This window comes from Felis catus, chromosome F1 (assembly GCF_018350175.1).
Source record: "Felis catus isolate Fca126 chromosome F1, F.catus_Fca126_mat1.0, whole genome shotgun sequence".
NCBI lineage: Eukaryota > Metazoa > Chordata > Mammalia > Carnivora > Felidae > Felis > Felis catus.
Genome location: NC_058384.1, coordinates 1505320 through 1529522, shown reverse-complemented (window position 1 = coordinate 1529522; position 24203 = coordinate 1505320). Strand labels below are relative to the sequence as shown.

At 45.8% G+C, this 24203-nt stretch overlaps 1 protein-coding gene across 15 annotated transcripts in view; it reads right to left on the bottom strand.

Annotated features, from left to right (window-relative positions):
* DNAH14 (dynein axonemal heavy chain 14) overlaps positions 1-24203 on the bottom strand; it is a 320839-nt gene that overhangs the window by 102662 nt on the left and 193974 nt on the right. For 13 of the 15 annotated variants that reach the window (XM_045049347.1, XM_045049348.1, XM_045049345.1 and 10 more), the window contains 10 exons: positions 21554-21712; positions 19875-20007; positions 18217-18278; positions 17104-17291; positions 15794-15922; positions 13775-13912; positions 12131-12298; positions 11062-11232; positions 7104-7271; positions 5733-5825 (listed from right to left, as the gene is read on the bottom strand). In XM_045049347.1, the coding sequence (XP_044905282.1) occupies positions 5733-5825; positions 7104-7271; positions 11062-11232; positions 12131-12298; positions 13775-13912; positions 15794-15922; positions 17104-17291; positions 18217-18278; positions 19875-20007; positions 21554-21712 (1409 nt within the window). The remainder of the gene's footprint in view (positions 1-5732; positions 5826-7103; positions 7272-11061; positions 11233-12130; positions 12299-13774; positions 13913-15793; positions 15923-17103; positions 17292-18216; positions 18279-19874; positions 20008-21553; positions 21713-24203) is intronic. The other 2 variants (XM_045049338.1, XM_045049339.1) reach the window with 2 other exon arrangements.

The window sequence follows — 24203 nt, the reverse complement described above, 5'->3', positions numbered from 1 at the left end:
TTTCACTCAGCAACAAGCCTTTACGATTTGCCCATGTCTTTCTGTGGCTTGATTATTTCATTTCTTCGGGTCTTTGGATAATATTCCATTGTACTCCACTTCATCTCTTATCGAAGGACGTTTTGGTTGTGTCAGGTTTAGAATGAAGTCACTATCATCATGCATGGGAAGGTTTTTGTGAGGATAGAAGTTTTCAAATATGTTGGGAGCGTGACTGCTAGACTATGGGGTGAGGCTACGTTTAGTTTGGTAAACACCCACCAACTTACCTTTCAAAGTGACTGTGCCATTTTGCCTTCCCACCAGCGAAAAAACAGAGTATCCTTGCTAGCAATTCCTACTATGTTTTTTTTTAATTTTTAATGTTTTATTAGAGAGACAGCGTGCGCAGAAGGGAGGGGCAGAGAAAGAGGGAGACACATAATTGGAAGCAGGCTCTAGGCTCTGAGCTGTCAGCACAGAGCCCGATGTGGGGCTTGAACTCACCAACTGTGAGATCATGACCTGAGATGAAGTCGGGCTCTTAACTGAGTGAACCAGGTGTCCCTTGGACTATTTTTAATCAGTTGGTTCATCCTTAGGATTTTCTAGAAACAGGATCATGTGGATTGTGAATAAAGACAGTTTTACTTCTTATAAGTATCTGGATGCCTTTCCCCCCCCTTTTTCTTGTCTAACTGCATTGGCTGAAGCACCAGTGTATGGCTGAGTAGAAATCATGGGAGACAACATCCTTGCTTTGTTCCTGGTCTGAGGGAAAAACATTCTTTCACCAGTGAGCATGAGGCTAACTACAAGTTTTTCACAGATGCCTTTTATAGGTTGGTGAAGCTCCCTTCTGTTTCTTTTTGCTGAGAGTTTAGAACGATCATAAATGGTGTTGGATTCTATCAAACACATTTTCTGCACAGACACTCCTGTGGTTTTTGCCCTGTGTCGTATAAATACAATTCACCGCAGCACCGCTTTCTGGATATTAATGCAGACACGCATTCCTGGGAGAAGTCTCACTTGGCCACCGCGGAGGATACCTAGCATGTTGCTGCATTTGGTTCACGGACACCTTGTTCAGGAAAGTTACAACTCTATTCACAAGAGATCTTGGTCTGTAGTGTTCTCTTGCCTTGATGTGTCTGTCTGGTTTTGGTATCGGGCGATACTGGCCTCGTGGGTGGGTTGTGATCTGTTCCCTCCTCTATTCTCTGGAAGAGTTTGTAAGGATTCGTTTAATTGTTTCTTAAATGTTGGACAGAGTTTTCCAGGGAAGCCGTTTGGCCCCGGGCTTTTCTTCACGGGAAGTTTTCAAATTCCCAGTTAAATCTCGTTGTGGAGGTCTATTCAGACTTCTGGCTTCCTTAGTTCAATCATCTGTGTCTTCCCAGCAAGTGTCCGTTTCCTCTGGGCCATCCGATGTGCAGGCAGACAGGTGTTCACAGTATTCTCGTAGAACCTTTATTTCTGTAATGTTGGTAGTTTCGTCCTCTCCTTAACTCCTGGTTTCAATAATTGTAATAATGGACTTTTCTTTCTCTTTTTTTCTTGGTTTGTCAATTTTGTCGATCTTTTCAAAGAGCAAACCTTTGGTTTCATTGATATTCTCTATTGTGTTTCCGTTCTCTACTTTCTTCTCTCATCTTTATTGGTTCTTCCTTTCTGCTTGCGCTGGGTTTTCTTTCCTTCTTGTGGTTTCCTAATGTGGAAGGTCGAGATTTTTCTTCTTTTTAAAAATATCGGCATTGATAGCTGTAAATCTCCCTCCAAGCACCGCTCTATGTATCTTGTGTTTTTATCCATCTCAGAGTACTTTCTAATATCTCTTGTGATTTCTGCTTTGACTCATAGGGATATGTTGTTAAAATTCCACATGCTTGTGAATATGTCAAGTTTCTTTCTGTTACTGATTTCTGCTTTAATTCTGTTGTGGTTAGAGGACCTACTTCGAATGACTTCAATCCTGTTAACTTTGAGGCCTGTGTTAGAGCCTGGCGGGTGGTCTATGCTGGAGAATGTTCCAGCGAGCTTCAGAAGGACATGTACTTTGCTGCTGCTAGATGGGGTCTTCTACATATGTCAACTAGGTCAAGTTGTTTTACAATATCATCGATGTGTTTACATCCTCGCTGATTTTTATCTAGCAGCTCTGCCAGTTATTGAGAGTGGGGACATCGAGTCTCCAATCATTGCTGTTGAAACGCTGATTTCTCTCTCTTCGCTGCTGTCTGTTTGGCGTCACATATTTTGGGCTTAGTCGTTAGGGGTGTGTGTGTGTGTGTGTGTGTGTATAACTGTTATATCTTTCTGGTGATTGATCCTTTTATCATCACAGCATCTTTCTTTTCCCTCAGAACACTTTTTTTCCCTGAAAAGTGTATTTTGTCTGATATTAGTATCACCACTCCAACTCTCTTGTGGGAATTGTTGGCATGACTTATCTTTCTCCATCTTTCCACGTTCAACCATTCTGTGTCTTTGAATCTTAAGCGCAACTCTTGTTGATGGTGTATGCTTGGAGTTTGTCCTTTTACAAATGCTTCCTACAATCTCTTTTTTTTTTTTCTTTTTTTTCAACATTTATTTATTTATTTTTTGGGGGACAGAGAGAGACAGAGCATGAACGGGGGAGGGGCAGAGAGAGAGGGAGACACAGAATCGGAAACAGGCTCCAGGCTCTGAGCCATCAGCCCAGAGCCCGACGCGGGGCTCGAACTCACGGACCGCGAGATCGTGACCTGGCTGAAGTCGGACGCTTAACCGACTGCGCCACCCAGGCGCCCCCCTACAATCTCTTTTTATTGGAACATTTCATGGATTTATATTTAATGTTATGATTGATATGATTTGATTTACGTCTGCCATTTTGCTGTTTTTTACATGTCTTGTGTCTTTTTCCCTTTTGTTTCTCCTTTACTACCTTCTTTTAGTGTTAACTCAATATTTTCTAGAGTTCTATTTTAATTGATTTGTTGTTTTTTATAATGTATTTTTTGAGTTTTTTTTTCATGGTTTGTCTAGGAATTATGCTGGATATTTTATCTACTTCAGATTAATACTGACTTAATTCCAGTAAAACATAGAAAGTTTGCTTCAGTATAACTCCATTTGCTCCTTCCTCTTTTGTGCTATTATTATAGATACTAAATATTTATGTCATAAGCCTAACAATTTTATAATTATTGTTTTATGTACCCGTCTTTGAAAGCAGTTAAAAGAAATATATATTTGTACTGTCTGTGTTAGGCAGGATAATACCCTTGCAACCCTCGCCGTCACCCCCAAATATGTCCCTAGAACCTGTGAATGGATTACCTTATATGGCAAAAAAGACATTGCCAATGTGATTAAAATTAACGACCTTGAAATGGGGAGATGATTTCGGATAATCTGGTTGGACCCAGTCTAAATATATGAGTCCTTAAAAACAGGGAACCTTTCCTAGCTGTGGTCAGATGGAGAGACAGAGGGAGAGGTGTGACAGCTGAAGGGTCAGAAAGATGCCATGTTGCCGGTTTTGGAGACAGAAGCCATGAGCCAAGGTGGGAGGGCAGCCTCTAGAAGGTTATTTTCTGGCTCTGGTAGTTCAGCGACACAATCCAGCTGAACTAAGTAACGCTTACTTTTAACAAGTCATGTAGGATTTGTTTTTTACTTTACCTATTCAACTAAGCTCATTTGAATTAACGAATCCAGATCTTGTGCATTTTTAAATCTGTTTTAAACGTTCTTCGTCAAGCCATTACACTCCTTCCAGCTGCCTCTTCTTGCTGAAGCCTCAGGCTGGGTCAGCTTTCAGTCATGTTTTTGTTTTTTGTTTTTTAATGCCAGCTGTGACTTTTTGGTTTTATTTTTATTTTTTAAAAATAAAAATGTTTAGGGGCTCCTGGGTGGCTCAGTCGGTTAAGCGTCCGACTTTGGCTCGGGTCATGATCTCACAGTTCGTGAGTCGGGCTCTGTGCTGACAGCTCAGAGCCTGGAGCCTGCTTTGGATTCTGTCTCTCCCTCTCTCTCTGCCCCATCCCCACTCATGCTCTGTCTCTCTCTGTCTTAAAAATAAATTTAAAAAATTAAAAAAAAACATTTATTTATTTATTTATTTATTTATTGAGAGAGAGAGAGAGAGAGAGAGAGAGAGAGAGAGAGAGAGTGTGAGTGGGGGAGGGGGGCGGGGTGGGGTGAAGAGAGAGAATCCCAAGGAGGTTCCATGCTGTCAGCACAGAGCCCAATGCAGGGCTCAATCCCACAACCGTGAGATCATGACCTGAGCTGAAATCGAGTTGCACACTCAACTGACTGGGCCATCCAGGCGCCCCCATATTACTGTTTTACACAAGTGAACCCTAGTGCTAGCTTGACCCAGGGCAAAGATCCATTGATGGTGTTAAACTGGGAAAAGTAGACACAGGATCAGAGAGGAAACAGGGACTTGCCAGGCTTTACCTTGTATTTTAACAGGGCCTCTGATACGATGATAGGGCCGTGAGAAGGCATCGTTAAGGAGGCAAGCTTCCAGCTGAGTGTTATGTTTTAAAAAATTGTTCTGAATGCAATCTCAGGAATCTTAGAATTGAGAACTTTTGGTAAACTTACTTGTTATTAGGAAAGAAAGAGTCACTTTGTGGTAAAAGAAGCAAACGGAGACTATGTACCATTTGGGAGCAAAAAAATAACGTGCTGATAATGGAAATAAGACAGAGGAAATCATCGCCGTTAGAGCTTCTGTTCCAAATGTGGAGACAGATAATAAGTAAGTGACAAATTAAATAGATCAGATCAGATAGCGCTAAGGACTAGGAAGTGGAATCAAGGGACGAGTGACAGGGACTGCGGGAGGCAAGCGGCTGCAGGAGCCCAGGGGAGGTGGGAGCGGCCCGGGCAGGGTGGCGACAGCGGAGATGCGTACAAGAGAGCAGACTTGGAATACATCTCAGAAGTCGCATCGCCAGGACATACTGATGACCGAGGGTGGGGTGTGACGGAGACGCCTCAAGAATGAGGGGTTCCTGGCTTTCTGGCCAGAGCAGATCTACGCGGGAGCCATTTATGAGGTGAGAAAGGCTAGTAAAGGAAGCGTTTTGGTGGAGAAAGTACTGGCTTTCGTGTTTTTACTTCAATTCAATTTTTCAAATTTTAACTCCTTTTAATTAGTCTTGCACACGTCTGTTTAAAGAAAGCTCTAGCACTTCTGGGAAAAAAAAAACGGTGTTAAGCAAACAGTTACAATAGTATGAAATAGATAAGTAATAGGCATGAACGGTAGCTTAAATGTTCACGAATAACATGATTCGTGTAATTGGCCGAGTATGTTGGACTTCACTGAGCCTCCTGAAAGCTTTCCTCTAGTCCAGTTACTTGGGGATTGTCCAAAAATCTAACTCCCACTTGCTTTCGTGAGAGGTAGAACTTTGTGCGAAGACTCATGTTTCTAAGTCAATCTTCCAGTAACTGCACTGTTCTCAAGTTCCACCTGCACAGAGGCTGCACTAGTGCTGGGGACATGTGACAGACGGTGACAGTGCCATCACCTGCCTTCCCAAACCAAGCATTTTTCTGTGCGGACACAGGTCTCATGCAAACCCTAGAGAGGAAAATGGTCTTGCCGCGGGGCTCGATGGCTGCAAGCTTCCACTGGTACAAAGTTGGCGTAAATAGGACTTCTGCAAGCGAGGTAGATTTTATCAGACCTCCTCAATGTTTACTTTGCGAGCTTAAAAATATCTGAGCAATTTAATCCCTACCAGTAACATGTGACTCCCCGGCTGCCGGAGGACCCTGGCCGCTCTTGCGATGTGTTCTATGGCTTCCTTGAAGAACACCATGGAATGAGAAGTCTGGGAGAGGAAAGGGGACAAGAAAACTGCTTGGAGGCACAGGCAAATCATGTGTTCACTGCAGCTGTGCATACAGGGACCCAGGAGTGAGACTCAATATTCTCCAATCCCGTCAACTGGGTCACACGTGTGGAAGGGAAACGTGTGCGATGAGGCCAGTCCCTACGTCAGTGTTCCTGTGGGCATGCCGGGGGATGGTATGGGCTGGAGGGAGGAGGAGGGGGAGGAGGGGGGTTCGGGCTGGAGGGAGGAGGAGGGGGAGGAAGAGAGGAAGGAGGAGGAGGAGGAGGTACAGGCTGGAGAAAGGAGGGGGAGGAGGGGGGTTTGGGCTGGAGGGAGGAGGAGGGGAAGGAGGAGGAGAGGGAGGAGGAGGGGAAGGAGGAGGAGAGGGAGGAGGAGGAGAGGGAGGAGGAGGAGGAGAGGGAGGAGGAGGAGGAGAGGGAGGAGGAGGAGGAGAGGGAGGAGGAGGAGGAGAGGGAGGAGGAGGAGGAGAGGGAGGAGGAGGAGGAGAGGGAGGAGGAGGAGGAGAGGGAGGAGGAGGAGGAGAGGGAGGAGGAGGAGGAGAGGGAGGAGGAGAGGGAGGAGGAGGAAGAGAGGAAGGAGGAGGAGGAGGAGGTACAGGCTGGAGAAAGGAGGGGGAGGAGGGGGTTTGGGCTGGAGGGAGGAGGAGGGGAAGGAGGAGGAGAGGGAGGAGGAGGAGGAGGAGGAGAGGGAGGAGGAGGAGGAGGAGGAGGAGGAGGAGGAGAGGGAGGAGGAGGAGGAGGAGGAGGAGGAGGAGGAGGAGGAGAGGGAGGAGGAGGAGGAGGAGGAGGAGGAGGAGGAGGGGTACGGGTTGGAGAGAGGAGGAGCAGGGGAACAACAGCATCCAGGTTGTGCCTCTACTGCTCCGTTAGGGGCGGGACATGGGGGCGGGGAGGGAGTTCCCAGGAAATGGGGTCAGGCGTCTGTGACTTAGAGGGCGCCTCTGTGCCGACACCATTCTGCCCTCGACCGCGACGTAAGGGGGGCTGTTCCCGAAGCGGCCTCGGCCTCTCCTGCATTTCTCAGCCCCTCTCGCCCTGACCCCGCAGCCCCCACAGCCTGAGTCGTGCACCTGGCTTACAACGCGCCCTGCTAGCGGAAGCCAGCCAGGACGGAGCCGTGGAGACCCGCAGTTGCAATGGTCCGCCTGATGGGGGCACACACCCTTCCCCTGCTCCTTCTTACACTCGCGGGCACACACGCGCACGCGCACACAAGAACAGCACTCCTCCGATTTCACGTGGTGCGTGTCTGTACCTCCGAGGATGATAAACTCAGCTTCATTTGGAATTCATTCAGTACACTGGCCAGTTTCTCATAGTCGCTGGTGCTCTGATAGAACTTTTTCCTGTGAGGCTTGTTTATATCCAAGAAATCCACAAAGACAATTGAGTCGTCCATCAGTTTTTCTTTGGTCCAATTAATCTATTGTAAGATGATAATTGAATATCTGTTAAGAGCAAAATTCTACTTGTTATGAAAACGAATGTAATATATCTACTCCGGAGAAGCTCTGGGCACAGTCGATCCCGGGGTTCTTCACCTTTTTGGGCCATGGACCTTTTTAGGCCGCGAGGCCTATGCAGCCCTTCTCGGGACGGTATTTTAAGTGCAGAGAGTAACATACAGGGGCTGCAAAGGAAACCACACGCACCGATGTGGACTTCCGTCTACGGTCTCCCTGAAGGCCTGCGGGCCCTAAGAGCCCCTGTTGTGGAAACAGCACCTTGAAGTCTCGCCAACAATGAAAAATAAAGACTCTTCCCTTATTCGTGTGTTAAATACCACCGTGCAGCTGGTAGCAGGGGTGGGGGCGGGGAACAGTTCTAGGTCACGACCGCGGTGGTGGTTTCGCAAACCCATCCACGTGATGATGGTTCCCAAACTGCAATCTCCCCGCCTCCACGAATGCTTAATTAAACGCTGGCGATTCCAAATAAAGTCTGTAGTTTAGTCAACAATGACACCATCCCATTCCCCCGGGGCCAGCTCCCATCTTTCGTACCAAGGTCACGGGCTACCTCCCCTTTGAAGTCGGACCATGTCCTGCTCCCCTAAAACTAGGGGGAAGGAGCATTCCTTCTTGGTCCCGTCCTCGCGGCATGTGCGTGGACCTGTCTCGGCCCTTCCAGAGACACGCCCCCCGCGTGGGGTCCCGGCACTGCCGTCACGTGGTGTCCGGCACGCAACTTCCTGACGGGCCCTCGGGAGACAAGGTCAGGCTCCGGTTCCGGGGGCACCTGGAGGCAGCTACCCTGGGTTTGGAGGACCCCACCACCTAGCGAGCTCTGTCATCCCGGACAAGCTCCCAGCCCCTCTCTGCCTCAGTGTCTTCATCTGTAAAGTGAGGGTAACAACGGAACGTACCTCGCAGGGATGCCTTGGAGACCGTCTCTGAAAACAGGCGTGCTCCCAGCGTTAGCTGCTGTCAGCGTCACCGCATGTTGCTATTTAAAAAGCCAGCCAGCCGACCAGCTGACGGACTGATACTGCATACACCCTCATTCGCACGGGGTTAACTGGTGACCTTCTGTCCTTCGGGAAGGTTTGTTACTCCGTCTTTAACTTGGGGCACCGCAGCTGTTGCGGCCCGCCACAGGGCAGGAGTCTAGGGCAAACTCGTGTCCTACCCCTCTACAGCTATTGCTTGGTCTAGCAAAGTCTTTTTTTTTTTTTTTAAGCTTGTGAAATAAATAATAAATCATAAATAAAATACGACACAGAGCGAGACAGAGAATCCCAAGCAGGCTCTGCATTGTCAGCATTGAGCCCCACACGGGGTTTGAACTCAGGAACCGTGAGATCGTGACCTGAGCCGAAATCAAGAGTCAGACGCTTAACCCACTGAGCCACCCAGGCGCCCCCGGTCTAGCAAAGCCCTAAATCTGAACTGCAGTCGGCATCTACAGGAGAGAGTTTAGGAACTTCACCAGGGGCAGGAATGGGCTCTCTTTAGGTAGTTATTTTAGCAAAGTTTCTGCATCCTTTCCTTCCTACCCTTCCCCTCCTTCCTCCCTCCCTCCCTCCCTCCCTCCCTCCCTCCCTCCCTCCCTCCCTTCTTCCTTCCTTCCTTCCTTCCTTCCTTCCTTCCTTCCTTCCTCCCTCCCTCCCTTCCCCCCAGATAGCTTTATCAAGCACCAACTGAGAGTAAGGAGGGTGCTAAATTCTGGAGACTTAGGAAGAGAGAAAAATCAATGACTTCATTCTCATGGACTCAGAGGCTGGAGGGAGAGGTAAGTAATCACATGATCATAAGTTGTAAGGTAGGAAGAGTCCAGAGTCCTAGGAAGATACAGAGAGGGGACACTCAAACTGGAAAGGGTATGGTGTTGGCCAGAAAAATCCGCCGAAAGAGGAAGTGCGAGCTGGATCTTGAGGGGTGGCCAGAGGCGCGCCTGGGGAGGGACCCACCGAGTGGAGGCAGAGACAGGGGACCCTGCTACCTTCCGGCCACCACGTGGGCTGAGATGCCGAGGTTTCTGGTACAGCTGCGGGCCTGGGTGGGTGTGCCACACCCCCGACCCGAGGTGGGAAACACCGGGCCAGGGCGACCGGGCGGTGCAGAGGGCACAGTGGACAAACACCGAACGGTCTTGCAGGTGGTTTTGCGCGTTGAGCGTGAAGTACCCCGGGGAGCACGAGACAGATCTGGACGGCAAACCAAGGTCTGGCTTTGGAGTTCAGGTTCTTTCTGCCAAACCACCTGTCTATATTCGAAGCGTCGATATAAGGTCTAGTTCTTCCCTCACAAGCTGTTCTAAACACCTGACGTAAATTAGTGCCATTAATTCTCACCTCAGACTACGAGGTGGGTATGCGGGCTACCCCCAGGTCCAAGGAAGGTGAACCGGCCGCCGGCCAAGCCCTGAGAGACTCCACAAGAGAGTAGAGGTGGAGCTGAACATGGGCATAGGAAAGATTACCCCTGGGCACTTAGCAGAAGGATTATTTTACTAGATGTTAAAAAAAAAAAAAAAGATGGGCAGGCGGAGTGATGTGTGTTAACATGAAGACAGCAAGAGGGATCTGGACGGAGGAGCAGAGAACTTGGATTAGAAAAAAATAAGGATGAGAGTGTCTAGAGAATAGTTGTTGTTTTTAATGTGTGTGTGTGTTTTGAGAGACACAGTGAAGCGGAGAAGGGGCAGAGAGAGGAGGACAGAGGATCCGAAGCAGACTCCAGGCCCTGAGCCATCAGCACAGAGCCCGATGCGGGGCTCGAACTCACAAACTGTGAGATCATGACCTGAGCCCAAGTCGGACGCTCAACCGACTGAGCCACCCAGGCGCCCCTAGAAAATATTTTTGAAAGTTTTTGAATTTGTGTCTTGTGTGAAAAGTACGTATGTTCACGAACACAGATCGACATACCCGTGCACGTGTCGTATTCTGAGTTTATGTTCATGTGTGTATCTCTATGGATAAGGTCTGTGTTCCAACATTCTGTTTTTACTGTTGTAAATATAGTAGTACCTTTGACTTTCTCATCTTTCCTGGGCTCCTGCAAATGGGCCGAGAGAAAGAGGCACCACCAAGAAGACAGAAAAGGAATTCCAAAGCGTCTCCCTAATTCTCCTGAGAGGAGCCAGCAAGGAGGCCCCTCAAAGGCCCTGAGCTCGTCCCTCCGCTTCCTTACAACCCTCGTGGGCCGGTCCATGGAACCTCCTTCCTTCCTTCGGGACCTGGACCACAGGGCACCTGGGAGAACAAAGTTGAAGGGGGCGCAGGTACCGCGAGTGCACACGCCTGCCCGGCCCGGAGAGAAATGAGCAGCCTCAGGGCTCGCGGAGGCCAGATGCACGAGCAGAGGCATCCAGACCCGATCATTTCCATCATATCAAATCTAGACTTATTTAGACATTATCAAGTGAAAAAAGGGGATTGTTAATAAAACTCCTTTCATTAATACCATAGAAATGTCTAAGGAGGCATCTGGGCGGCTCAGTTGGTTGACCGTCTGTCCAACTCTTGATTTTGGCTCAGGTCATGATCTCACAGTTCGTGGGATCGAGCCCCGCGCTGGGCTCCAGGCTCAGCACAGAGCCCCTTTGGGATTCTCTGTCTCTCCCTCTGCCCCTTTCCCCCCCAATTGCGTTCGCGCTCTCTAAAATAATTAAAAAATTAAAATAAAGAAATAGAAATGTCTGAGGATTTTTAGAAAACAACACTTTTGCCCAAGATACCATTTGAAATACTTTTTAAAATAGAAGTTTACCTGAAAATAATTCTCAAGTTCTTTTGAAAGAAACTGATAGAAAAGCCCTTTCTCAGCAGAGTCAATCAAGCGATCATGGAACACTCGAGTGGCTTCGTGAACAAAGAACAGGGCCGCCGTCTCTTTGGAGTTGATAACGGCCTTGTCAGCTTGTAGCAAGCCTAGGAGAAGCTATTAGAGATCGCAGCATGAGAGTTCCTTTTTAACATTAGAAGGCAGTGTGTGAAGTAAAGGCTCAATTTTTGCACGTTTAGGATTCTGTAAAAATAGGAGCAATTATCCAAGGTAAGAACTGTCCATCTCTACAAGTGACAAACTGAAGTTCTGAGGAGATGGGCCGGTCACCAGTCAGGGAAAGACGGCATGGCATCGCCCCTGGAGGGAGAGGGTCTGAGGACCCCTCGGCCAGGCGCCTCGGAGGCCTCGCCAGCACGGGAAGCCGAGTCTGGACTTCGGTGCCGACCTGGAGGCAGGGTGCCGGTGGTGACAGAGACGTGCTTCTTAAGGTTGACGTGTCCTAAGACTGTGAATTGGGGCTCAAACATGATATGCACTATCTTGGACTATGGAGTCCATGGCAAGGAGGGAGAGACCAAATTCAAAATAGTCGGTCTTCACATTTTCACTCGGAAAATTATTTGACCGAGGCTAATGACCGAATCGGCACCGCGGGCAACGTTTCCTGTCGTGAAGAGCAGGGCTTGTGGAAATTCAAGCATCTTTATGAAATGCAAGTACGCTTTCACTTCCCGAGAGCTGCAGTAACATCTCGGAAAGAGAGCAAACCCCAAGTCTGTGCTTTCCCCGCTGAGAATCTTAATACGCTAACGGTCTTAGCAGCTTCATCACCGAATTCTCTGCGTGGAATTATCTTAATGATTCTTTTCTAAGTGGCTCCCGGGATAAGTGGCTGAGAAATAGCAAAACGAATCGACTTGGATTTCTCCTTCTCCCCCTTCTAATAATCGCATGTTGATGGCAGAGAAATGGAGAAAAGAATCAAGTTAGTAAAATACATCTGCTCACCTTAACATTTACCACGAGGCTAGCGAATGAATTGAAAACACACCTTAAACATGTCTCGAAGGTTGAATATGTAGTGGCACTTGGCGGGGGTCGGCAGCATGTTCTGGCAGACTTGGTGGTACACAGCCAGAGAGCAAGATGTTGTTTGATCCTTACTTCTCTGGACGTCGACGGTGAAGTTATTGATGGAGAAGTACATTCCCAAATGAGCCTTTAGAAAGAAATGCTATAGTTAGCCCCAAATCTTAAGCACGATCCTTCCTAGGGAATCCCTGATAGAAAGGAGAGGCGTGTGCTCTCACGGAGGATTAATGGCATTTAAACCGTTAGCATCTCGAATCCATTTTGAGCAGACGGCAGACACTCAGTTCTCGCAAACTGGGGAGAATTCCGGCCGGTCCGAGTCTGGTGAGTGATCTAGAGGGCTGTGTTGTGCGTTCTCTGGGGAATATTCATGCCCTACTTGTGTGTATCCCACCGGATGCCCTGGCAATTCTTGTACCTCTTTGCTCCTCAGTAGGGATCATGAGATGAAACACAAAGTGATAAAACCATTACCTTGGTTTGGGTTGATGTACGCACACGCACACACACTCACATGCACACACACGCACACACATGCACACACACATTCTTCTACATCAAGACTTTTTCTTTTAGGTGTGGGTTATTGTGTAGAATTACCAAGTGCTTTTTGAAAAATAGATTTAAAAATTAATATTTAAATTTTATATTATGAAGAAGAAAACATATAATTAGTTTTGAAGAAATTGGTAATCTCGCAGATTTTTCCTTTAAAAATTTTTTTTAAATGTTTTTATTTATTTTTGAGAGAGAGAGAGGGAGAGCCAGAGAGTGAGTGGAGGAAGGGCAGACAGAGAGGGAGACACAGAATCTGAAGCAGGCTCTAGGCTGCTCTGAGCTGTCAGCACAGAGCCTGACACGGGGCTCAAACCCACAAACAGTGAGATCATGACCTGAGCTGAAGTCGGACGCTTAACCAACTGAGTCCCCCAGGTGCCCTGCAGATTTATTTTTCTAATCAAACTAATTTCAAGTTGAGCTATTTTTCTAATAAGGCATTTCAGATTTTTTCTCTCGTTTTGTATTCTACAATGAAACAAAAGAACAAATCATTTAGCAAAAATTCAGGTGTGCTGATTAATGACTCAGCTCCCTGAGCTCCAACCCAGAGACACTGGATCAGAATCCTGTGAAGATGGGGTCTGAGGGTCTACACTGCAAACACGCGTTAAATGTGCATCACAGGTGTTTCTCGGGGCACCTGGGGGGCTTGATTACGGCTCCAGTCATGATCTCAATGGTCATGGGATAGAGCCCTGCATCAGGCTCAGTGCTGACAGTGGGGAGCCTGCGTGGGATTCTCTCTCTGCCCCTCCCCCACTCTGCACGTGCTTGTTCTTTCTCTCAAAATAAATACATAAACTCTAAAAAAAATCTTTAAAAAGTGTGCACCACATATATTTCTTATGCACACTAACACAACATTTTTGCTATTTAGAGACAAATTACAACCACAGGCCAGAAAGAATTGGAAAGCGGGGGAGTAAAACCCATCCCCTTAAGGGAATTTTCGTTCAACATCAGTGGTTTTAAACTCTCACGTTTTCTCTCACACTGCGGAACTAAAATTCTTTTTCAGTAGAAAATGTAGTGGACGTGTTACCTGGAAAATCGTACGTAAGGCGCTCTGTGAAGGATGCGGCAGCACCAGAACGGAAAAGTGTTTGAGGAGACGCGGGCTCATGTGCCTCCTGGCTACTGAAGGGACACAAGCGGCAACCAGAGAAAGATCTTGAATATTCTGTGGGAAGAGTGAAAAGGACAATGCAGAAAGTGAGGTATCACCCATTTCCCAGCCCCCAACGAACCAAGATTTACATTTGTTTAGACAAAAAAATCCCTTACTGCAAAAACAAAAGTTATGATGATAACAGAGATCTATGTTCTTAGAAGTAACCAAAATCCTAAAATGCAATTCCAAGGCATATTACTTCTAGGAGGCTTTCTAAAGGCCATCAAGAAATAGCCTATCTTTAAAAAAAATTTTTTTTTTTTACATTTATTCATTTTTGAGAGACAGAGACAGACAGAGCACAAGCAGGGGAGGGGCAGAGAGAGGGAGACACAGAATCCAAAGCAGGTTCCAGGCTCCGAGCTATCAGCACGGAGCCTGACATGGGGCGCGAACCCACAAACCACGAGATCATGACCCGAGCCGAAGTCGGACGCTCAACCGACTGAGCCACCCAGGTGCCCCAGAAATAGACTGTCTTTTAAAAAGCAGTTACTGGAAAATAAGCAACATGTTATTGAGGCTAGCGAAGAGAGCCTGGTGATGAGCAAGGAACCAGAGGAACGTGACTGAGTCTCCAGAAAAGCCAGGGCTGGCTTGGGGACTGTCTATCCAGCCATAGCCCGTGGATGCACTGTCACATCACAAGCATCCCAGCCCTGCAAGCTGGGTGGGGCCCTGCACACAGGAAATGCACACATCTACGCACAGGAAATGTTTTTTAACAGGTGTGCTTCTGCCTGGGGCCCCGGCCCAGCCACAGAAACTCCACAAAAGGTCGGTTTCACTACTTTCTTCTCAGTTCCAGAACTTCTCCAGGCTGTCCTCCAGACCCATTTCTTGCTCCCTCTCTTGCCCTAGTCTCCTAGGTTCTCCCTGGGCTTCTCCCTCCACTGTGGCTCAATGGATGGTTCAGGATGGTCTGGTGTCTGAGCTGACACCACTCATCAGCCAGGGTGCCGTCCAGGATCCTGGGCCCAAGTTTCTCTGAGACACGAAACCATTTGTAATGCAACCATCTAATTCTACAGATAAAGTCCGTTCTGGAGCACAGGGCTTGTGATTTACCGAGAAGGAATCGAATGAGGCATGTCCGTTTACTTTTTAAAAACCTTAAGCCATTCTGATTTGGTTCCATTAACAAAAATAATCGCACAGGAACAGCTCCCTGGGAATTTGTTGAACTCTGCAATACAACTAAAGATCCTTGATCTGTGTTCTTGAAAATAAAGATGAAGAGGGGAGCCTGGGGGGCTCAGTCGGTTGAGCGTCCGACTTCGGCTCAGTTCATGATCTCCCAGTTCGTGAGTTCAAGCCCCGTGTCGGGCTCTGTGCTGATGGCTCAGAGCCTGGAGCCTGCTTCTGATCCTGTGTCTCCCTCTCTCTCTGCCCCTCCCCTGCTCATGTTCTATCTCTCTCTCTCTCTCTCTCTCTCAAAAACAAATAAACATTAGAAAAAAATTTATAAAAACAAAAAAAAGAAAAGAAAGATGAAGAGTAGTCTTCCATAGAGAGTAAGGATGTATTTGTTAGGGCACATTTTCACTAGCTTTTCTCATATGCGTTAACTGCCAACATACTGAAAAGTTTGGATAACTCTTGATGCGATAATAGTGAGCATTTATATATACCCAGAAATTAAACCTACAGGACACTTGTAATTTTTACCAATATTTAATCCTACTGCAAGAATCTCCATGAACCCACGGACCTATGTCAAATTGCAAAAGGTGCCATTGGTTAAATTAGGGTGAAATTAGGATTTTGGATTTGTTCTATATGTTCATCTGACTGGATATTCTAAATTTCTCAATTCACTCAAAGCTGTTATAAATATTTCATTGCTGAGTAACCACAGTTAATGTGAACAAGATCTTAGGTACACTGTACCTTCCACGTGAGTTTTTTGGTATCGTAAAGTCCTCCCAAATCCAGTAGCTGTCTGACTAACTCCAGGGGCGGCTGTGCCCCATACGTGTCCGATTCGGGCACATTCAGGTCATCAATGAATATTACAATCTTGAGGAAGACAAAAGGTTTTAGAAGACATGAGTTAGTACTGCCTTCCTTTAAATTACAAATTAGGAACAGTAATTATGCTGCGGCGCGCGAACAAAGTCACGTGTCACGACAGCCCTGTTTTTCTATGAAAGGCAGCAGCCCCGATTCCGTTTTGAAGACAGGATTTTAGAAGGCAGCACGTTTTCAGAAGAGCAGAAACCGCTCCACAAGGTCATCCTCTTGGTACCGTTCCCTGAGGCTGTGGGTAGTTTCCCTCTGTCATGTTCAAAATAACACAACAGACCCTGAGCCATCACTTAACAGTAAGCCCCATGTCACCAAACCCAGAGCGACAGCTGTCTGCTCTCCCAGAATGGAATCTTAAAGTAGACCCTCAGCACCATGAGGTCATCTGCCCGGCGGACCGTGCCAGCCTGGAGGACAGTGATACCACCACGACCAACCGCTATTGGCCCGGAGTAACCTCCTTGCTCCCGCGCCCTGCGCCTGGAAAAGTCGTTCGTTTCGTACAGCTTCGTGGAGCTCCCTCTGTCTCTAGGTGGATACCTCGCAGATTCACAAATAACTGAATAAAGCCAATAAGTGTTAAAAGTTTACTCAGCTAAATTTTGGTTTTTAACGGTCCCGGGCCATGCTCACGGGAAGAAAACGTGGTCAAATACGCTGTTCCCAAACCAATGGCATCTAACACATTTTCCTGCCTTCTCTTTTCACGCTTAATGTAGATTCCAGGAGCTTCTTTTGGCTTTAGTAATTCTGAATGAGTATAATTCATCGTGTTGGAAACCATATTATATTGATTTTTAAAACCAAAGTCTCCATGGAGCGCCTGGGTGGCTCAGTCGGTTCAGCGTCCGACTTCAGCTCAGGTCACGATCTCACGGCTCGTGGGTTCAAGCCCCGCGTCGGACTCGGTGCTGACAGCGCGGAGCCTGGAGCCTGCTTCGGATTCTGTGTCTCCCTCGCTCTCTGCCCCTCCCCCACTCGCGCTCTCTCAAAAATAAACTTAAAAAAACATTAAAACCAAAAACCAAAGCCTCCATTTCAAAGTGCATTTTCTAGTAACGCGCAGGACTCTATGCTACACTTATCCTTTTCTGTTTATTATTATTAATGAAAATAAGTCACATTGTGACGTGAGTGGGTGAAGTTGGTCAGAAGGCATGGGAGGGCTCTACCTGGTTGCTCTTTGGCGCTCCAAGACTGTCTTTCGTTCTTCTTACTAACTTCTTAAGGATCATCTCCTTGGCTTTGGCAGCGGTCATACTGATGCTAAAATTTATCGTTGAGACGATAATTCCTTTATTATTGTCTTTCAGTGAACTTTCTTCAGTTTTGACTTCTGGCTTTTTAATAGTCTTCCCATCTGTTAGGCCAAATATGGAAAGAAACACAAATTTAGAGTACTTTGAGAATATCCGTGATTTATTTTAAGGTGTTAGGAAATACGAAAATTACACAATTTTAGTATATTGTAGTCATTTTCAAGCAATTACCCCGAGGACAGTTCAGGGAGAGAAGGAATGTCTCCAGTGACTTCCTTACTCGTATGTGGTGTGCAGCGTCTCTGTGCCACCACGGCCACGTGCAATGGTATGGCAGCCACAAACTCTGTACTTTTCTGCACAATCGACACGGGTAACTTTCTACGACTTAAAAATATCTAGGTTTGCAAGACGTTACGCATCTACTGGAAGGAAGTGCACGTGAGAGGCGTGAAGGCCGCACACAGGTGTGTCCACCGAAGGCATCGGAAGCAGGACCCATTCATTCCCCGAGTGAGGCTTGTCTACCACGGCCACTTGGGATGGAACGACAGCAAATGTCATGGGAAAACCAGACCCCAAAACTCTTGTGGCAGGAACCCTGCGGCCAGGCCCTTTCGCTTCCCCGCAGCTCCCCGTGGGAGGCTGGCTCTTCCTCTTCAGAAATGGGGGGCTGCTCCCAAACCCTTCAGTCAGGGCTCTCCAGGACGAGGTTCCGGAAGCTCATCCAGAATTTTAACTTCTCCACAAGCACGAGAATAAAACAGGCCGACGCTGCCTCCAGGGACACCTAGACCTAGTCCAGAATCCCCGGGGAAGCCGGAGTCCCACTTTCTGGCAAGTTCTCCCATAACTATTCCAGCATTTGGGTGGGGCATGGCGTTTGACAGGAGAGTGGATCTTTTTCAGGATTTTCCATTTGAAACTGTCAGTGGAAGTGTTGGTTCCGAGATTCCCGACAAGCACACCGTGACTTGCACAAGCAGAGACAGGAAGCAGTTTTCACATGAGGTAATGAATACGCACCTAGACTTGCGGATCCTGTCTTGTGACTTTCAGAAAGCAAGATGCTGATATTCTGCTTCAGGCTGTTGGAACAAAAGGTTTTAAAGATTCAAAATTTGCCTGTTCGCCACTGCAGCTGGAGGAACAAAATGTAATCAAAGTGTCAGGGTGTTGAGTTTATCTCTCTCTCCTACAGGGAAACAAATATTTTTTCCTGTTTCCGCTTTTTTACAGGTAACACCGTGTCACCACTGTCACCATCACAACCGATACCCAGACTTAACAACACAGGCTGACTCTAAAAAACAAACCAGACAGGAGCGCCTGGGTGGCTCAGTGAGGTAAGCATCCGACTTCGGCTCAGGTCTCACAGCTCTTGGGTTCGAGCCCCGTGTCGGGCTCTGTGCTGACAGCTCAGAGCCTGGAGCCTGCTTCGGATTCTGTGTCTCCCTCTCTCTGCCCCAACCCCACGTACGCTCTGTCTCTCAAAACTGAATAAACATTAACAAAATTTTTTTAAAAACAAACAAATTCTTAGGATTCCAGGCTATTGGTATTTCCGATGGGTAGTGAACCATTATTAACTCACTTGTCCCTTTATAAAGCCCTGCTCACCTCTAGTTTGGTTTTGGCTTCAGGTGTTTCTTTTTAATATTATCTTTCTTTATTAAAATGTTCAGTTTAGATAGTGAGCATAGAGTGAGATTTATTTTTTAAGGTCCACTATAACAATTCAGATAAGGAAAAATTCTTATGGTATTAAATGTTTTTCTGATTTCTTACAGCCTCATTTAAGGTCAGTGGGATTCTATTCCCAAATCATTCGTGTAACACATAGGTGACAATGGCCCAGACCAAGAGTGGTATTGGGTAAAGACAGGGGCAGGAATTCATGATGTCTTGGGAAGACAGGGCAGCCTTGACTAGTGCGGATGCAAAATGGGACCGCGGCTTGGGGGGAGTCAGCCAGGCTCCCCACCAGGAGACCACCTGCAGGGAGGGCAGGTGTCTCTTCCGCACCTGCGCCTGAGCCACAGGGCCGGGGCCGGGGTTCGTGCTGGGCCTCGAGGGGGCCCCGGACCTGGGTGTCTGACGTTTACAAGAGGGCCCGACACGGGTGTCCCCACGGTCCACCTGCTTATTCTGTCCAAACAACAGCACACCTACCATTTTAATTAACTTCAAAATTTTGCATTTTTCTAGGATTCTTTCTCATTCCTTCTTTTGTAATTCAGGAAGAGACACAGAGAATGACAAAGTTCTTTGTAAAGAATACTTTTGTATTTCATGAGAAGAAAATGTATTTGTAGTGCAAGAGAACCCATTACGTGCCACACTTCATTTGTATGTTTCAGGTGCACTTCTTCAGGAAGGAAAATAGCTCATACCTGCACTTTGTTATGTAAAAAAAATTGAGATTTTAAATAACTTTGTTATGTAAAAAAATCGAGATTTTAAATTTAGTTGTATTTAAAATAAATGTAAAAATTTCTCATTTAAAGGAATTAATCTGGGAGTTAATACTTTGGAAAAGTAAAGATTTTCTTAACTCCTCTTTTGAGTAATATTGCATTTTTACATAACAGGTTTGCTTTTTAAAACAAGGCACATTTATATATTAGAGCAAACTTTTTTTTTTTTTTACCACACAAATCAAATTTAGAGTTTAAATATACAACCTTGATTTTTTAATTTCGTTATACAACAGGACTTCTCCTAAAATTGACCCATATTTCACATCAAATGCTCCAGGGCCCTCCAACCTTTCAAGCATTTGATTAATGGTAGTGGTTTTCCCAACACCAGAGTCTCCTAAGGGGGGAAAAAAAAGACATTAGGTTAGATTTATAGCCAAGAAAATGAATAGACGTTAACATACTAAGATGAACCAGTAACATTTTACTTGAAAATTGTGTGAAAAAATGGATTCTTTTCTTCCCTTTTTAAAATATGTGGTTAAGATTGGGTAAACCAGCGAGTAAATATGAAATCTGCTCTAATTATTTACATCTCTTATAAAAGGATAGATTAGGAGTTAGCCGTTATTTAAAAAAATTTTTTTTTAATGTTTATTTTTGAGAGACAGAGAGACAGAGACAGAGCATGAGCAGGGGAGGGGCAGAGAGAGAGGGAGACACAGAATCCAAAACAGACTCCAGGCTCTGAGCTGTCAGCACGGAGCCTGACGCTTGAACTCATGAACCATAAGATCATGACCTGGGCCGAAGTTGGACGCTTAACCAACTGAGCCACCCAGATGCCCCAGGAGTTAGCCGTTGTATTTAATCAAATGTTCATTCACACCTATCACAAATCCTTTTGCTTCTAGCAGAGCAGAGCTACTCCATGAAATGAATTTCCCTGAAAATGTTTGCCAAAACAGTCTTGGGGAGAGAGGAGAGGATGAACTATAGCAACAGAATGGGGAGTCATGACTTTACAATCCACCAAATATTAAGTAAGAATAAGAATTTTCTTAGACCAAATTGGAGGCAAGGTGTGGATTATCTGAGAGTTCCGATTTTGTTTTGCCGAGTACGGGACTCGGAGTGTCATCCTGTTGCCTCTGGTGACCGGCAGCACCGCGTAGGAGCCAGAAATGGTAAGAAAAGGGTAAAATAAATGCTAACAAAGAAGTGGGACCGTATTGAATTACTCATTTGGTAATGTTAAAAGACTGAAAATTCTTAACATTGGGTTGAGGAACTATATGTGTAAATTTTTAAAAAATCAGGCAGTTTCTTTTAATTTTTTCCTTGTATGTAATTATGTGAGTAAATTTAGCTAAACCAATCAACGTTCCTACCATCAGGCACCCTCTGGGGCCATCAGCCCACAGGCTGTGAAGGCCATGCATGTATGAATCCTGTAGTGCACTTCTGGAATTTGTCTGGGAAGGAATGAAAACATGAAGAGACTAATAATGTCCTCTGTGGGCAAACATGTGGGGAAATGGGCATTCATATACTTTTAGTAAGAATATATATTGATATATAGTATATAAAGCTTTTCAGGGCATATCTTTTCCCCAAGTTTTAACATAAAATGTTTAGACTAAGTAATTACTAAGCCTCTTCCTAACCCTGAAATTCTCCTGTTTTTTTTTTTAAGGTTTACCTATTTAGTTTTGAGAGAGAGAGAAACAGGCAGAGAGTGAGTGGGGGAGGGGCAGAGAGAGAGGGAGACACAGAATCCAAAGCAGGTTCCAGGCTCTAGGCTGTCAGCACAGGGCCTGACGTGGGGCTTGAAGCCACGAACTGTGAGATCATCACCCGAGCTGAAATCAAGAGTTGGACACTTAACTGACTGAGTCCCCCAGGTGCCTCTGAAATTCTCCTTCTTTAAATCTTTTTAATACCTGTGAGAAGTACAGGGCAGAAATTCTTTAAAAGAAGGCTGATGAGGAAAGAAAAGGACACCGTGTCGCTGGTGGCGATATGGTTGATGTTCTCGCCGTACTCTGTGATCTTCAAGAGGTTCTCGCTGGATGCTTGCGGGTCAGCTAGCATTGAAGTTCCTAAGGTAAAGTTTTTAAAAAAAGTTTCAAATAGCCTATACATAAATGTTAAGCTATTTTTTTAGGTTCTAAATACTTTCTGGAAAAGTCTGTTTGGTATAAAGCGATATCAACATGTGTGGATAGGCGAAACCCGATGCAAGTGCCTGGGAGGGGGGTCCCTGCGGATCTCGTCCACACTCGCAGCTGGAAACCACCCCCCCATCCCTAAGTCTAGCATGTACACACCCTCCCACCCTCCCACCCCCCTGTGCTCTGCCTGCTTCTCCTCCTCGTTCCCTGGAGTGCAAGTGAAGACAGCCCCTCTCCTGCGTCCTTTTAAAGAACTTCGCTCCTTTGGTGAGCCTTCTCCCCCCCCCCCCCACCCCCCCATGATCTGTCTCTTTCTTTCTGCTGAAATTTTCCATTGTGGAAACACGTATGCACTAGTATCTCCAATCTTTTTATTGGTTGAACTATGGGAAACTGACATTTAGTAAAAACCCGTTGAATATAGGCAATTTTATAGGAAGTAAAACACACACACACACACACACACACACACACACACACACACAAACAAAAACTAAACCAAATCTCTCTTGATACAACAGCTTCCTGTGAATACCATCCCAATTCTTCCCCCCACATTACACGGCCAAAACTCTCGAAAGGGTTAAATACAACACAGACCTCACTTCATCTCTGAAGCACTAGAAACGGACCAGCCAGGACATTCACATGGTGCACAATTCAAACGTACATCAGGGAATGCACTCAGCGGTCTCTTCCTCACTCCTTCCATCCCAGGGACCAGTCCCCACCCCACACTGTGTACCCTGCACAGCAATTATTAAAAATTTAGTACATTTTAGAGATCCTCTATCCCACAGAGACTTTTTTCCAGCTAATATTCTTCTATTTGATGAATGTATTGTACTTTTCTTACCAGTGCTCCAGCAATGGATAATTACTGTGGTTTCGGTCTTGGGCTGAGTTTATGTAATATATGCCTACCATTTTGCACATAGCTTCTCATGTGCACAGTTGTCGGGTCACTACAAAGTGGGACATGGTTTATAATTTTGATACGTATTGACAAACTGCCTTCCAGTGCTTTCCTTCCAAAGCACCTCACACAGCCAGTGGTATTTCTGAGATGCTTTCTGGATTATTCTATGAACAAAATGTGGGTTTTTTTTTTCTGTTTTTTTTTTTTTTTTTTTTTTTTTTCTGTGGGAATGCCAGAGACTGTCCTGGACCAGGACCCCTAACTTACTTTGCATGGTGCTGGATCGAACAGGCCGTTGTGATGCTGTGACATTTAGATTCCTGTTACAGGTTTGGGTTTGAAAGCTTGAGAGGGTTTCAGTTTCTTCTAAGCCTGTTGCCTACAATTAGGATAAGATGGAACCGGGGGAAGTGGGATCTTCATAGGTTTGGAGGAAATACCTCTGTTTTCCCATAGGAACGGCACACTAAGATACTGAGTTACGTACACTGACGTTGTTATATTTTTGTATGTAGTAGTAAAAGTTAAGGATAAAAATAACCAACATCAGCTGCTTTGACATATGAGACACAATTCAGAGGTTTCAAAGAAACAGAATCCCCCACTAATACTTATGTACTTTTTAAGATCAATATTGTATATTTTGTTAAAAAAATAAAAAATAAGGAACACATAATTTTCAGATTGAAGGTACGCATCTTCAATAGTACCAACAAGTGAAAGTTGTTTGGTTATACTGGTGGACTCTTCCCTGTTCCTGACCTACTGAGCAGGTATGTAAGATGCTTCTATTTATGCAAATGATCTGGTACCAGCATTTCTCCACATCGTATACGCAGACTGTTTGTATAAATTAGTTCAAAATTAGAGCTTTCCGGATGCCTATAATTATGGTATCTCTGGCTGTTTTCTATCAAAAAGTCTTATAACCAAACTTTGAAATTCACTGATGAGAGAAGCCTAACGTCAAAGAAATCCAACTCCATTTGCATTTATTGAATTTCTTGTATGTGCAGCTTTGCCTCAACTTCAACCGAGCTCTCACGGCACAACAATTTTCTACATCTTTGTTTTCTATGTGTATAAGCAGAAGTTGAGAATGAAAACCATGCAGCATGTTGTGGGTGTTAAGTCGCAGTTGGTTTTTTCTCATTAGCAGTTTCTTTTATAATCAAGTGTAGTTCTTACATATACGGTTGTCCTTTTTTTTTTTTTAATGTTTATTTTTGAGAGAGAAAGAGAGAGAGAGGATGTGAGCAGGGGAAGGGCAGAGAGAGAGAAGGGGACAGAAGATCCAAAGTGGGCTTGGGCTGACAGCAGACAGCCTGACGTGGGGCTCGAACTCATGTACCATAAGATCATGACCTGAGCTGAAGTCGGGACGTATAACTGACATGAGCCTCCCAGGCTCCCCTACTTTTCCTCTTTCAAAAGAAGTCCTCCCCCTTCTCTGCTCTCAGTCATCACAGCTAATTAAAATGATACGTATTTTCCATCAGG